The sequence below is a fragment of the Buteo buteo genome, chromosome 12, assembly GCF_964188355.1.
Source record: "Buteo buteo chromosome 12, bButBut1.hap1.1, whole genome shotgun sequence".
NCBI lineage: Eukaryota > Metazoa > Chordata > Aves > Accipitriformes > Accipitridae > Buteo > Buteo buteo.
In genome coordinates, this window is record NC_134182.1 from 22,876,177 (window position 1) to 22,891,007 (window position 14,831).

The following is a 14,831-nucleotide window of genomic DNA, read 5'->3' on the forward strand; positions in this document are numbered from 1 at the left end:
TCCTTCCTGTTGTTCATTTTGACAGCACTTATTTCTGATTTTGCCGTGTGTCCTGGCAGGCCGCAAAGGACGCAAATAAAAGAAGCTCAGGCCGAGTCTAGGCAGCGTTCCCAGGGACTCTGGGGTCATGGAGAATATGACACTGGGCTTGGACAGCATTCCTGGAGGCTTTGGGAAAACACAAAATACATCCCGGGGTAGCCCAGGGTGGCTACTCTTAATGCAGTACTGAAACAGAGGAGGGTGAATCCCGGGGCAACTCCCATATGCTGAAGCACCCCTTGCAGAGCCACCAGGCTAAGGGAATTAGCTAAGGGAATTTGTGGTGGCCTCAGCCACCAGACCTAGGAAGGTTTGAAGGGCTTTTGGAGGCTGAGCTGCACTTTTGCCACCAGAGAGCAAAACTTAGGGCAGGGCCACACAGGATGGAGTCACCAAGACCACAGCTTGGCCTTTTCTTCATCATTCCCCAGACCTGCTGCCAGTCCCTCTGTTGAGTGTATGCATTGTCATCTGTCAACCCAGCCATGCTCCGCAGAGCAGCAGATCATTGAGATGGTGCAAATTGGAAGGGAAGAGCCAGGAGGTTTTCCACCTTCGACCTTCACCCTCTCCCTGCTTCTCTTTCGCCTGCTCCCTCCACTTCCCTGCTACAGGCACAAACACCTACTGCCCATGGAAGCTATTTCTAAGCAATCTCGGGCATCTGGGGAATGAGGCTCTGAACAAATATTGGAGCGTGCGTGTGCAGTGAGCGCGCGCACACACACACACGCGCGCACACACGCACAGCCACGGTGCTGCTGCAGAGTCAAATATAGACCTTGGGGAAGGGGGAACAATGGCTGGGGTTGGGTTACATGGCTGCAGGGCCAGCGAGCTGCTGATGTTTGTTGTGGGCTGGGGTGGAATGGGAAAAGCAAGGGGGGTGAGCTGGGGGAGAACATTTGTTTTAACCCAGAGACCCCGGGCTGGTGCCGTGCGTAAGGCAGAGAGGGTGACCCGGAGTGAGAGCTGTGGGAGAGGATGATCATTTGAGTTGGCAGCTTGGAGGTGTTTGCGGTCTTTCTCCAGCTGGTTTGTGCCGCTCCTCTGCCTCCTTTGAGGGATTAGAGTGGGCAGGAAGGGGTGAGTTTCTCCAGACTTCTGCACAGGGAAGAGTTTCTTTCTCTCCTTGCTCCGGGGAAGGCTGCTTGGTGGAGGAGAAGAAGAGACATCACCCGTTCCCTCAGCCCAGCATCTGCTCCTCGCCCCTGATGTCTGGCTGCCTCCAAGGTGCAGGTTCCAGACACCGGAAGAAAGGGAAGCAGCTCCAGCTGGTTTTGACAGGTAATTCCTCCCTCTGTCTGGGAGCGGTGATGGTGCATTGGAAGAACAGCAGGGGAGGGAGCCTGCAGCTGGCATGCACTAGAGGGGGAGACTGTGGTGACAGGTTGTTCCCGTTCCCACTCCAGGTCCCTGCTTTGTGATATTTCCTTCACCGGAGGGAAAAGCAGCGGAGGGACTCTTATGGCTAGGAAAAAATCCTTCCTAATTCTGACCCAGCAGCTGTTCCATCTGAGACGCCTCTAGGGATGGCATGGCAGGGATCAGAGCCTAGTAGAGCAGGGTCTAAGCCAAGCACAGGCATCCCCTCCTCAGCACCCTTTTCTTGGGTCTGCAAATAGACCTGCTCTGCTTGAATCATGCTGGGCAGCCCAGGGACTGCCAGAGCAAGCCTGGGACTTGGGAGTGTGCCTGGGGATGGGACAGGAGCCCTTTAGTGCTGAGGAAGGAGCACACCCAAGATCCATGGTACTTGGGGTTCCCTTCTGGTCCCTTCCCCCTCCTCTGTACTCACCTTTTTTACCCCCACTCATCCCTGCCTGCTTCTGTCTGTGATACTCACACGCAAACCCAAACCCTCAAACCCCAAACCCCATTTACTGAAATACACCCATTTCCCCCTCTATGAAATCCCACCCTGGTTTCTGTTCTCCATTCCCCTGCCTTGGCATTCAGATGTCCAGCAACCAACTTTACCTCCTCAGCCTGGATGGCCCTCACTCCGTGCCATGGCTCTCACCTCCAGGAGAAGCGGCACAGGGAAAGCCACATGTCTAGCTCTGCTGACTGCAACCCAACCCCATCTCCCTCTCCCACAGTACTCGTGTTGTGGACACAGATACCTACAGATATCAACGTGTGCAGGGACCCCTCCGCAAGCACCCTCCTAACCTGCCTGTTCAAATGCACACATGGCGTCCATGGAGTTTTCTTAGGTGCATTTAACCAAGTGAGGTTTAAGAGCACCCAGGCACGGTTGTGCAATGTCGTTGCAGTGCAGTGCAGTCAGGACCAGGGCAGATCCCCTCAGAGGAGTGCGAGAGCAGGTGAGGATGTTGCAGGAGGTGGTGTCGTATCTGAGACAGTTGGTGTAGGCAGTAGGATTTCAAGTAGGAGGTGAGGGTGAGGCTGAGCAGCCTACACTCAATGTTGGAGGTGCCACCAGTAAAAACTTGGCCTCCAACCATGACTGGCAGAGCAAACAGTGCAAGGCAGGGTGTTGCAGGGATTAGAGGAGAGAGGTGGATCCTCCCAGGTCCTAGAGCAGCAGTGACTGAAGGAGAGGCTGTCTGGTTCGCAACCAAGTACCAGGAGCTGTGCTTTGCCCTCAGCCTCCCCCTCTCCCTTTTGCTGTAAGCCCTAGATACGTTGTGAACCAGGACTCAGAAGCAAGCTGAGCTGGATGTGAAGGATCAGGGGATGAGAATGGGTGGAGAACCACAGGTAGCATCTCAGAACAGAGCTGGTGCACACCTGTCCCATAAATACCCAAGGAGCTGATGGAGCAGCCTGAGCAGCAGGAGGTTTGGACCTCTCTGGCTCTCGGGGACCTTGGAGCAGTTAGGTGGGGTGATGGAAACAGGAGGAGGCAGGCAAGGGAAGGAACTGCTCCTGGCAGACAGGAGAGCAGGAAAGAGGCAGGAAGGAGGCAGCTCCTGCGGCAGTGGGCAGGGTGGGAGGCTCCCATGTTATTGCTCAGTAGGGTTGTGTTGTCCAGACCTGCCAAGGATGGAGCAAGCAGGGGTCCACAGTCAGAGCCAGCAGAGAGCTGGTCTTTGACGGGGCTGCTGGCTCTCGGGCTGTCCCGGGGCGCTGGGGCCCGCAGTGCCACCCACGGCTGCTGCAGGGTGCGTGGTGCTGATGGGGCTGTCAGGAACTGCAGAGAGCCAGGGGGACTGGAGAAGGTGAGAGCAGGAACGGGGTGAGATTTGTCTGGTGAGATGAGATGGGACGTGGAAGCATCCATGTAAGTGCCAGTAGGACATGGTTCTTCTTCCTTCCTGGTGGAAAATAGCAAAACTCACAGGGCGCAGGGGTAGAAGAGGTCTGGGTGAGGTGAACCTGTAATCTAATTAAGGATTGCTTGTCAAGTAGCAGAAAGGCCGTGCAAGGTGACGAGGAGAGCGGGCAGCTGTTCCTCCTAAAGATGTGATTGTCTTACTGTTCACTGAGGCGCGGGTGTCCATGGCTTGTGAGCAGCAGCGAGAGAAGTGCCGAGGACCGCAGCTTCACCAGATGGCTTCTTTCTTACGGGGTGACCACTCCAGGTTGCACCTCTACTTTAAGGACGGGGCTTCTTAACCTTACGGTTTGCCAGTGAAGGTGTGTTAGTGGCCCCTGAAGCCGGCAGGCAGGGGCTGCAGGAAGCGTTTTTTGCTTATTTTGGATAATCTGAGCGAAATGAGGGCTCGGATCATCCCGCACCTATTTCTGAGAGAGGAACCAGGCTGCGAGGCGCGGGTGCCCCGCGGGAGGCCGGCAGCAGCGGGCCAAAGCCCCTACCCAAGCGCGTGTCTGCAACCGCCAAGGGGGCGAGCGCTGCAGCCCCCCGAGCCCCGGGCGGGGGTCTCCGAAGCAGGCCGCGCCCCAGGGGGGCGCCCCCAGCCCAGGGCAACCCCTCCATCCTCTGCGCGCCGGCCCTGGGGGACGGGAGCTGTGACCCCTCGCAGACGCAGCGCCCCCCCCCGGGGCGGCCCCGCGTGGGGCCGGGCCGGGCCCCCCCCGCCCCCGGCGGCGGGAGCAGGGCAGGGGTGAGCGGGCAGGGCGGGCCGGGCCGGGGGCTGCCTGCGGTTTGGGGCGGCGGGAGGCGGGATGTCCCGGGGAGGGAGCGGGGATGTGCAGGCACACGCAGCCGCTGGCAGGCGGCCGGGGCTGCACGGCGGCGGCGGCGGCGGCGGCGGCGGCGGCGGGCGGAGCGGCGCGGCACACGCGGCGGCAGCTCCCTCCGCAGCCCCGCGCCTCCTCAGCCCCGCCGCCGCCGCCTCGCCGCGCCGGGCATGGCCGCCCCCCGCTGCCGCACCCCGCGATAGCCCCACGACCCGCCGCGTCGCCGAGGTGAGCAGGGGGGCGGGGGGCAGCGCGCAGCGGGGACAGGCAGGCCCCCTCGGCCCTCCCCCCCCGCCGCCGCCCCGGCCGCAGCGGGACCGGCGGGGCCGGGGCGGTGCGGGGCTCCGCGGAGCGTCCCCTCCGGCCGGCCGGCCGGGGGCGGGGGGGGAAGGCGGGCACCCCAGCGACCATGCCCCTCCGGGGGGCACTGGGGGCTTGGGGGGGCCCCAAAGCCGCGGGGGTGGGGGTGGGTGGCAGGAGCGGCGAGCCGCAGCGGCGCGGCATCCTCCGGGTTCCCACCCCTGCCCCCGGACCCCCAGCCCGGAGGGGTCCCTGATAGCCCCCAGGCTAGGGGCAGTGCCTGATAGTCCCCCTCCTGGGGTTGTGCCTGGTAGCCGCCAACCGTAAGGAGGTCCCTAATACCCCTGAAGGGGAGGTTAATAGCCCCCGGGGGCGTCTCTAATAGCCCGCAGCCCCTGGGGGGGCTGGTAGCCCCCAAGCCGGCCAGGCGGTAGCAGAGGAGAGAGCTCCCTCCCCTGTGTCCCTGCGACCCAAAGCCAGGCCTGCCCGGGTGCTGCTCACACCTCCCTTGGGCACCGGCTGCCCCCCAGGATGCCCCCGGCGCCTCGCCGGGGTCCGGGACGGCCCCTGGGTGGGAGCTGGGAGCAGCACCCGTCAGGAGGTCTGAGAGGCTGCACGTCGAATGGGGAGGCTGTGGGGAGCCATGGGGAAACGACCCTTGCAATGACATGTGGTCAGAGGTTGAGCTCCTCACAGCCCTGAAGGAACAGGATACCAACTGTTCAGCCCTAAATTATTTTATAAGTTTCATAGGAATTGCTTCACCCTCCCCTGAAATGCAGCAGCTGTTTGCCACCGCCCAGCGTTTTGGGGCAGAAGGTGAAGGACGGTCCTGCGAGCATGGTGAAAAGGGGACCATGGGGAGGGAGGATGCAGTGGTCCGCCCTGGGATTTGGCTGGGGCAGTGACAGTAACATCCTGTAGCACCTCTGAAAATGCTGCATCCTTCATTGGTGATGGTTTGTTTGCTGGAGAGATGCCTTGAGCAGCATCGTTGCTTTTGTGGGCTATTTTGCCTGGTCCAGGCAGGTGAAGCCCTTAGCAGGGACCCCAAAACCTCTTCCTGCAATGCATGTGTACGTGTGGATGGGTGGGAGGACTACTGTCCCCATCTGTGAAGTCTTTCATACAACTATCAACCCAACGCAACCTTCCTGAGCTAAAGAGTCAAGCTGAAAGTGGAGTGGGCCCTGTCCATCACACCCACGCAGCTGGATGGAGTCTGCTCCATACCTTCACCACTCTCCTAGCAGAACTGTTTAACCCCTCCCATCTCATTATAGTAATATATTTATGATATCACCCTCAAATTTCCTGCCCTTAACAACCCCAGAAGGCTGGGAGGGAATGAAGCATTTTTGGAAAGTATTTAATGTTACTTCAAGAGGGCAGGAGGCAGTCAGAAAATAGATGGGTGCAGGAACCCTGGGCTGACAGGGCTCTCTGCAGGACAGCTCAGGAAAAGGACCGCACCTAGCGGGAGGTGCATGTTTGCCTTTCCTACCTGGGGCTGCAGCCCAGGTCTAGTGCATGTTGCTTCACACCCTAGCTTGGAAAACGAAATAGGGCTGCTGTTTACCACCTGCTTGTCTGCTAGATCTACTTGACTCCCTGCCCTCCTGAAGGGCTTGAAAAGCAGCCTGGGCGCTGTAAAAAGGCTCAGCTCTTCTATTCATTTGAACATACACAGGACCCTCCCAAACCTAGGGAGGAAAGATGAAGGTCCCCACAGCTGGACTAGTATTTCTAGACACTTCTGCTCTCTTGACAGCAGCTAGCAGGGGCAGGTGCTCCAAGATGCGGTGTGACAGCCTGAGCTATTACACGCTTGGGATTGAGTGTGCACACTCAGTTCTCCTGTACACGCCTTTTAAAAGGCTTTTTGATTCTTAGTGCTCCAACATTGCCTTAGAGGAAGGAGTCTGGAAGGACAGAGGAGTGCAGTGACAAGTCTGTACAAAACTGGATGTTTTAACTCAAAACTCCCAGGTAGCAGAGCGGAAGGGATGCGTGAAGTGAAGCTGCCATGTGAGCCAGGGGATTTTTTCTGAGCTTGCGCTTTTTCCTCCTATAGGTGTTCATCTCGGTGGGGCCACACTGACCATGCTCAGGAGCTTCTGTCTCCAGCTCATGTCCTTGGTTTGGATCCTCTTGGCCCATCACCAGCTTGCCCAAGGTGAGTCTCTGTAGACATGGGTCCTTCTCTTTTATATCCATCTTTCCAAACCTGTCCTTGGCATTGCTGAAGTCTCCTCAGTTTTCCATGCAAAATAGAGCTGGCCTGGCCTAGAAGACATAAAATGCTGCTCAGTCATCCAGCACCTGGGGGGTGACTGGTGGCAACTGTAGAGACCCTCACTCTGCTGCCAACTGTAGAGACCCTCACTCTGGTGCCCATGGGGGTAACAGTGCCTGAGCAGACCAGGAGTGAGAGGTCCCGCTGCTCTGCCTCTCTCAGTTAGGATGAATGTGTCCCTGAACCAATGAGCCTGTTCAGAGAGGCAGGGCAAAAGGGAAAGAAGATCCCAAAACTGAACAGCTAATCCTGGATCCCATGAGAAAAAATACCTTCCCAAAGGTTAGTTTGCTCTCTCCCTGCTCCGGATAAGCAATGATTTCCCAAAGCCACCTGCCAGGAGAGATGGTTACAAATAGGAAAGGCGACAATACCCAGGCTTGGGCTGAGCAGTCCCAGGATGCTGCTCCAGCTCCACGGTGGCATATTTTGGGAGGCTCTTATCCTGAGCAGTGGGACCTGCTGCCTCACTGCAGCAAACACACATGCATGAGGGATATCTCCCCCTGGTTGCTTCCTAGGCAGCACATCACATGGCTTGGGGAAAGCCTGAGTGTGCCTCCTGGCATGGGGGCTTTAACCTGGCCTGGTCCAGGATGGAGGGGCTCAGTCAGGTAAGGGTGTTCATCTCCTGGGTCTGGCCTGGGATCATGCTGGGCTCCTGGAGAAACCCCCTGCCTCCTGACATTTGCTCTAGCTCTCCTGCCTGTGGAGCCGGTGCGAGCCAGCTCCCTGTGGGGCTAAGATGCAAGCAAGTGATGGGGGAGAGGGGAAGGTGGAGATGAAAGGGGACACCTGGCTGCAGAAAGCAGGCCAGCACTGAGCAGAGGATGAGAAGTGTCAAGGTGAGGCCATGGCTCAGTTACAGCTTCTGTGGCCTTTAAATAAATAAACAGAACTGGATACCCGGCCCCATGTGATGCCCAGTGCTGCCTCCCCATGCCAGAGGGGGAGTACTGGCAGCTGGGTCCTGGTGGAGGGCAGGAGCCCCAACCAGACTGCTCCATGCCAATAGCTGTCCCTGGGATGGGGACATCCTGGGAGATGAAGAGGAGCCATGCTTTCCATTTCCATCCTCGGTCCCTTTGTGCCCCTTGCAGTACCCGGCCCTGAGCTTTCCCACCATACTTGCTGCATGATTGTGGGACCAAGGTCCCAGATGGGTCAGGCCTTATTACACAGGTTGCCTTAATGCCCAGGCAATGCCAGCTCTTGCCCAGAATGGCCTGAAGTCTAAGGGAGGCAGCAGAGAGAGGGTGGGGAAGGTGATCAGAGACCAAGTAGTTTTGAAGCAGGGTCCCATTTCTCAATAAAGGCAGTGTTATCGCTGCTTGGGTGACTGCAAAATCCTTATCTCTCGTGTGGCATCCAGCCATTGAAAGGAAGGTCTCCCACCTTACAGTTCTGGGGAAGGGCAGGCTGAGTGCTTAGGAAGGAACTAAAAAGCTGTAAGCCAGCAGGGCTATGGGCAGATCTGGAGTCATCTATGGTCTCTGCTTAACGTAACTCCGCTTGTCTCCTGCCTTGTAGGTGATGACTGCAGCAAGCGCTGTAATCTCGCCCATGGCTGCTGTGACCAGGATGGGAAGTGCAGGTACAGCTTGTCCTTGGCTCTCCGCTCCTGCTGCCCCCCTGAGTGTAACTGCTCTCCCTCCCTTGATGCTGTGTCCTTGTTGCCTACACCCCTGCCCTGAGTTGAAGCGCCTCCTCCGCTGCTCACCCATGCCTGGAATTGACAATTCTGCACTCTTTTTTCCTGACACCCTCTGGAGTGGGAGATTTTGATGCCTCAACCTCTTGCTGGTCCCCTGCAGCCTTTGCTCCAGTGCTTCCAGGTTCCCCCCCGCTACACACTGACCGATGTCATTCTGCTGAGCCCTTTTTGTCTAGACAGGAGCTTAGGACAGCCCAGCCATGCCTGGGTGATGGGACGCAGCCTTCAGGCTCAGATACAATGGGGAAAGTCATCAGGCAGCAGGGCAGGCTTGGGTGTCAGCCAGCTTGCTTGACCTCTTCACTGTTTATGATGGGGATGCTCTCCCTGGGGGCGTGGAAGAGAAGAGCTGCCAGTGTGCACATAAATGTCTGAGGTCATCAGGAGTGCCCTCTCAGAAACGTGGGCTGTGGTGGGGATCTCTGACTCAGACATTGGAATAGGCTGCCCAGGGAAGTGGTTGGGTCACCATCCCTGGAGGTATTCAAAAAGCGAGTAGACGGGGTACTTCAGGACATGGTTTAGTGGGCATGGTTGATGGTTGGACTCGATGACCTTGAAGGTCTTTCCCAACCTAAATGATTCTATGATTCTATGAGTGTTTTCATAAAGGGCTCACCAGCAAGCTGGGGGCTACTGCAGCAGAAGTGCGTGCATGATCCCTGACATCCCAGCTCCAGTTGGCGCCCAGATCCTGCAGGGGCAAAGCTTAGAGCCTGACCCTGCACTTCAGCCTGGGAAGCAACCACGTGGCTGCCCTGGGCTGCCATGGCCTTGGACACTGCCTCTCATCCCACTGTAGGACCACCCGGAGCCCCCATCCTGTAGAGCAGCCCGGGAGGAGCAGGCCACTTCGGGCTGGCCCAGACACTTGTGCTGCAAGGGCACAGACTGCCTACTGCCACTCTGTTCTCACTGGGGCATGCCCTTTCGCAGCACAGCCCCCAGTGTCACACCACACCTGGGCCACTCGTTCTCGCCTAACGGAGCAGATGTGGCCTGATGGTGACCATAACTGCGCTGACAGCTGCATCAGGGAGTGTCCAGCTCCGGTTTTGCTGGGCCCCTTGTTGCAGCTGCAAAGAGCTCGCTCCTCCCTGAGCCCTTTCGGTGGCTGTAGCTGGTCGGGGGAGCTCAGTGCTGGGAAGCCCCGGGCAGAGACACCACACATCTCCATGTGGCGGGTGGCCCAGCTGCAGGTCTTTTCGGTGGAGGCACGCATGAGTTGCTGCTTCAGATTTCAGGCCTCCAGAGCGTTTGCTGAACCCACTGAAAATGGGCAGTATCCCATTGAAATCACCCCAAACTCAGGGAGACTTGGCTGCTTACCTGGCCCCCTCCCTGGCAATTTTTATGTTGGCCATCTCCCTTTTAGAGGAGGGGAAGACTTGATAGTGCCTGTTCCCTGTGGGTGCTAGGTGGTAGGGGTGCTCGCAGCCCTCTGTAAGCTCATGGCTGTCTAGGTATGAATGCATTGCCCCAGACTCTGTCAGGCACACAGTAACACCTCTGTTCCCATCAAAAAGCCTCTAATTAACATATATATTTATTTTTTTAACCTTCCTCATCTCTTTGGAACAACCTGCAGTGACAATAGCCAGTTCAGGTGTGAAAGTGCAGCTTCGGACCAGCCTGGCAACTGCACATTGTGCTGAAATGAGCCCCAGCCATGAAAATGAACACCCCTGGTTACTCTGGAGACTGCATTGGTTTTGTTAGCTTTACTTTTGTGCTGTTTTGAGTATAGCTTTTGTGGCAGCTGGTGCCACCTCCACTCAGCTCTCATCTTGTTACCACTTGCTTTCCCCCTTGGAGCTGGCAGGTCTGAGGGAAGCCACTGGAGCAACTCAGCTTGGCTTTACTTAGCCAGCACCACTGCCCTGCTCTTCTAGGGCCAGAAGGCTCGTTGTGTTCTGCAGGTTTTCCCATCATACTGCCCTTGTGAGCTGGCTGGTAAGTCTATTCCATACAAGCCATGGCAAGCAAGGTTTTGCAGCTGGATTACGGTGCATTTCAGACAAAATGACACATTATAATGCAAAGGGGCGCAATGAAACATGCAGGCCTCAGGGGCCTCTTGTCCCTTTCCCTCAGGGAGTTCAGGGTTAAGGATGGGGCTTTTCTCCAACTGTCAGACTGGCTGTGCAATGAGGGAGGCACAGGAATTGCTCAGCTAATGCAGAGGTGTATACAGAGCAGTTGGCTGGAGGACAGCAGTGGGACATGGGCACTAAAAGTGAAGCTGCTGAGCTCTGTTTCTGCCCCCTCACCCTCCCTGGCTGCAAAGGGTGAGTCTGCTCCCGCTCTGTCTGCTTGCTTCCATGGAAAGATGAGATGCCAGTTCTGACCTCCTCTGGAGGAGGGAGCCAGCAGGTTCATGGAGGGCTTTGGGAGGGTTTCCCAGCACTGCCATATCTGTGGGAACCCTGCATGGCAAGCAGCCAGCTTTTCTGCAGCCCCTGCTTGGGTTTTATCATGCTGCCATGCCCTGTCCTCCTGCAGGTGTGATCCAGGCTGGGAGGGCGAGTACTGCGAAGAGTGCGTGCGTATGCCGGGGTGTCTCCATGGGACGTGCCACCAGCCTTGGCAGTGCATCTGTCACACCGGCTGGGCTGGCAAGTTCTGTGACAAAGGTGAGTTGTGGGTGGGACATCCCAACCTCTGGTGGTGAGGGCAGAAGCCCAGCACACCCTGCATGGACAGGTGAGCCAGCACAGCCAGAAGCCACCCGGGTGATGCCGCTTGGACTACCTGGGAGATGGGATCTTGCCTGGCTGCCACAGCTGGGACCATCCCCTTCCTGCAGAAGAGGTCAGGCTACCGGCACCTGCTCCCTGGCTGCATGGCAAGAGCTGCCACAACACCGGCCAGCCTCAGGAAACGGAGCAGATGAACTTATTGCCTTTCCCATGCAGTGGCTGGGCTCCAGACAGCACCTCCTGCTTCCCCTGGGGCTTCCTGCCTTCAGCAGGTGGCTGGTGGACTCCCTTCCTCTGGCCTCAGAGGCTCCTGTGTGCCATGGGATCTGCCCTGGCCAGCCAGATGGCACACAAGCGTCTTCACATTGTGCAGATCTGCAGAACGATTTGCTTTCTCTGTACCACTAAGCCTGTGCATTTTGCAGACTGTAGCTGGGAGGCACCACGCAGGTACTGCACTTCTGTTGCTGGAGGTGCCCATTGGAGGAGACGTGGGAGAAGCTCCTACAATTTCTCATCCCCACTGGGTTTGATGGGTTGTGTTGGAACTGAATTGGCCACATTGCCCCTCTTTTCTCACTAATTCCTACCTTTTTCTTTCCCCTCAGACATACACATCTGCGAACACCAGTCCCCATGCCAGAACGGCGCTCAGTGCATCTATGATCGAGACGGGGAATATTCCTGCCTGTGTCCAGAAGGCTTCCACGGGAAGGACTGTGAGATGAAGACAGGGCCATGTGAGAAGGCAGGGTGAGACACAGCAGTGAGGGCAGCAAGATTACAGACAGCATTAGCTTCGGGTCACGCACTCCCAAGCGGTGGCCCAGCTTGGCTTGTTATCTGTGGATTTCCATGCACTAATGGAGTTAAGCCAAAACAATCTTTGGCTTTGGTTTAGCTGTGTGCACCACATGGTCTCACCGGGGCAAGGTCTTTGTTGCGATCTGAACAGATTCCTATCCCTTGCTGCTGTAGGTGTGATGAGCTGACACCCATCATCCCTTTGGGGAGCATCAGGAGGGCACATTTCCTCTTCAGATCATTTGGCTGAAGACCCTCCCTGGTGGATGGGTCTGTGCACAGCCACAGCCTTTGAGGGGGTCCCACAGCCTCTCACTCAGGGAGGCAGAAACACCTGCCTGGTCTTCTCCTTGAGAATGCTGTCCCCATGAAGAGACCCAGTGCTAGACCCAGTGGCCATGCAAGCAGCTGTGTGTGTTTACCTCCCTGGGGCAGGGGAAGCTGCTTGCTCTCCAGAGCCATGACCCGTCCTTGCTCTCTCCACGCAGGTCTCCGTGCAAGAACGGGGGGCAGTGTCAAGATGAAAACGGCTTTGCTAGCAACTTCACCTGCCGGTGCCTCGCTGGCTTTGTGGGGGATCTCTGTGAGAACGATGTGGATGACTGCCTGATGCGTCCCTGTGCCAATGGTGCCACCTGCCATGACGGGATCAACCGCTTCTCCTGCCAGTGCCAGGTGGGCTTCGAAGGGCGTTTCTGCACCATCAACATCAACGACTGCGCGAGCCAGCCGTGCAAAAATGGGGCAAAGTGCTATGACCGCATTAATGACTATGACTGCTTGTGTCCCGACCGTTTCACTGGCAAAACCTGCGAGATCTCCATCCCAGAGCCCACCTGGGCTCCCCCCTACCACCCTGTGAACCATGAGAACGGCGTGGGCGTGAAAAGCACCACCAGCGAGGTGCCAGGTGTGACGCAGCCGGAGCCTGTCAGGACTGTGGTCACAGGGCGGCGTGTGGCCAACCACAGCGAGAAGGAGCTGGGGGGAGGGTTGTTGAAAATCTCTGTGAAGGAGGTGGTCACCCAAAGGGACTCAGGGCTGAGTGAAGGCCAGCTGGTCACAGTGCTGGTGTTCGGGGTGCTGACGGCAGTGCTGGTCCTCATCACGGTCCTGCTAATGCTGAGGAACTGGCAGAGGGGCTGTCAGAGGTCAAACTGGTGCCAAAGCCCTTCTCAGGCTGCAAGGAAGCTCCAAGACCAGGAGTGTCAGGTGGGCATGCTCAACACCGTCCTGATCGAGCCCAGGAAGACGACAGAACTGTGAGCTGCAAGGACTCTGAGCTGGGCCCTGGCAGGTTGTCATGCAGGCAAACACCTCGAACTGCACCCTGGGGAGCCGCGCCGGCACAAGCTGGGCAGCAGGGAAGGGCTCCCAGGGCAGTGAATGCGTCAACACAACCCCTGGGCCTCAAGCATTGGTGTGATGGCCCCACCTGGGTCTGAGCTGTCTCCCACCTGGCCGGCAGAGCCGGCACCCATGGGCATCTGAAAGCTGGGCTGTGTTGGGCCAGCCCTGCAGGGAAGTGGCGACGTGCCACTTGTGGCAGCCCACGCCATGCAGTGCCAGTATTGTCCAACATGAGCTCTCAGAAACAGGACAGGTAGTGCTGAGGAGGGCACAGCCTTCTTGCAAGCCCAGACTCTGCCAGGCCCTTTGTAACTCCTCTCTGTGACTACTGGAAGGGGCTTTGTCCTTGTTTCCACTGATGTTGGGAAGTTTCTTCTGGGGCCTTTGGGACAGTCATGGCTGCATGGGCCTCCCTGCCCCAGTACTGGTTGGCATGGCTCCTGGCTGTTTCTGGAGGCTGTCATTTCAGATGCCATGTCCCTAGGGAGTGAGCAAACACCCTTGCTCCCTGGCCTTGTGGTTCTGTGAGCCAGTTCAAAGAGACTCTGGAGATCACTTGGGGTCTCCTCGTGCCCTTCTTCTGCCCTGGGTGATGCCCCCTCTTCTTGCTGTCAGACTTGGGATTACAAACACATTCTGTACTTTCCTCCTGATGATACAGGGGTCTTCTCCCCCACTTACCAAACCGTCCTTTCTGCTCTGGCCACAAACGACCAAGCTTCTTCCCCTCTCCAGTGTGCACTTCTGCCTCGCTGTTTGCTGACAAGGAGGAGCATGGCCTGCTCCCCCCTGGGGCCCTCTGGGCCTGAGCTGGTCCTTCCCATATGCCGTTGCAGGTGAAACTGGAGGTGGACAAGGCTGGAGATGTGCTGTGGCTGGTTCAGCAGCAATACAAGATCCAGATCCTCCTTTCCTTTCCCAGTCACTGGAGGCAGGCAGCTGGCACTAACCTCAAATCAGACATTGTAGCGTTTCTTGATACAACGAAGGCTAAGCTCCCCACAGTGGATGCGAGGACAGGCTACTGAGCCTGGGATGACCATAGGAAGCAGATACGATACTGCCTTCTCCACCATTGCTAAAGCATGGCTAAGAGGCAGTAGGTGGCCAGGTCACTTACTTAGCCTTTGTACTAGGTCTGCTCCTGCCTGTGCTGGTCCAGTGTGCAGCAACCAGCATCTCTCTGTCAGGGCCAGGGTTTTCTGTGCCTCCTCATGGGCATGGAGGGCTAAGCAGTGGGGTAAAAAAAACCCTCACCCCAAACCCTACTACTGGCCTGTAGGGTTGCAGAGCTGGGTTCAAGAAGGTGTGAAGAGAGCAGAGGAGTGAGCACTCAGCCAGGAAGGAGACCTGAGAGAGGGGACTGGGGCTTCATCAGAAAGATTATTTTTGTAATACATGAATGGATGATGTACCTTTATCAAATAAAACAACTACAAGCCCAAAAACAGCATATCAGAGAATTATAAAATAATTTAGTTTGCAAGGGACCTCTGGACACCAACCTCCTGCTCTC

General features: G+C 57.3%; 1 protein-coding gene across 1 annotated transcript; it reads left to right on the forward strand.

The window, feature by feature from the left end:
- Positions 1-4,367: 4,367 nt before the first annotated feature.
- DLK2 (delta like non-canonical Notch ligand 2) lies at positions 4,368-14,763 on the forward strand. Its single transcript, XM_075043044.1, has 6 exons — positions 4,368-4,380; positions 6,527-6,628; positions 8,279-8,342; positions 10,965-11,095; positions 11,770-11,914; positions 12,454-14,763. Exons 2-6 carry the CDS (start codon positions 6,556-6,558, stop codon positions 13,229-13,231), a joined length of 1,191 nt encoding a protein of 396 aa, XP_074899145.1. The 5' UTR covers positions 4,368-4,380; positions 6,527-6,555; the 3' UTR covers positions 13,232-14,763.
- The last annotated feature ends 68 nt before the right edge of the window (positions 14,764-14,831 follow it).

Excerpts from the sequence above, each read along its gene's own strand:
- DLK2 (XM_075043044.1), top strand. The coding sequence starts at position 6,556 with ATGCTCAGGAGCTTCTGTCTCCAGCTCATGTCCTTGGTTTGGATCCTC. Across the intron at positions 6,629-8,278 it reads CCATCACCAGCTTGCCCAAG|GTGATGACTGCAGCAAGCGC; the intron begins GTGAGTCTCTGT and ends CCTGCCTTGTAG. Across the intron at positions 11,915-12,453 it reads GGGCCATGTGAGAAGGCAGG|GTCTCCGTGCAAGAACGGGG; the intron begins GTGAGACACAGC and ends CTCTCCACGCAG.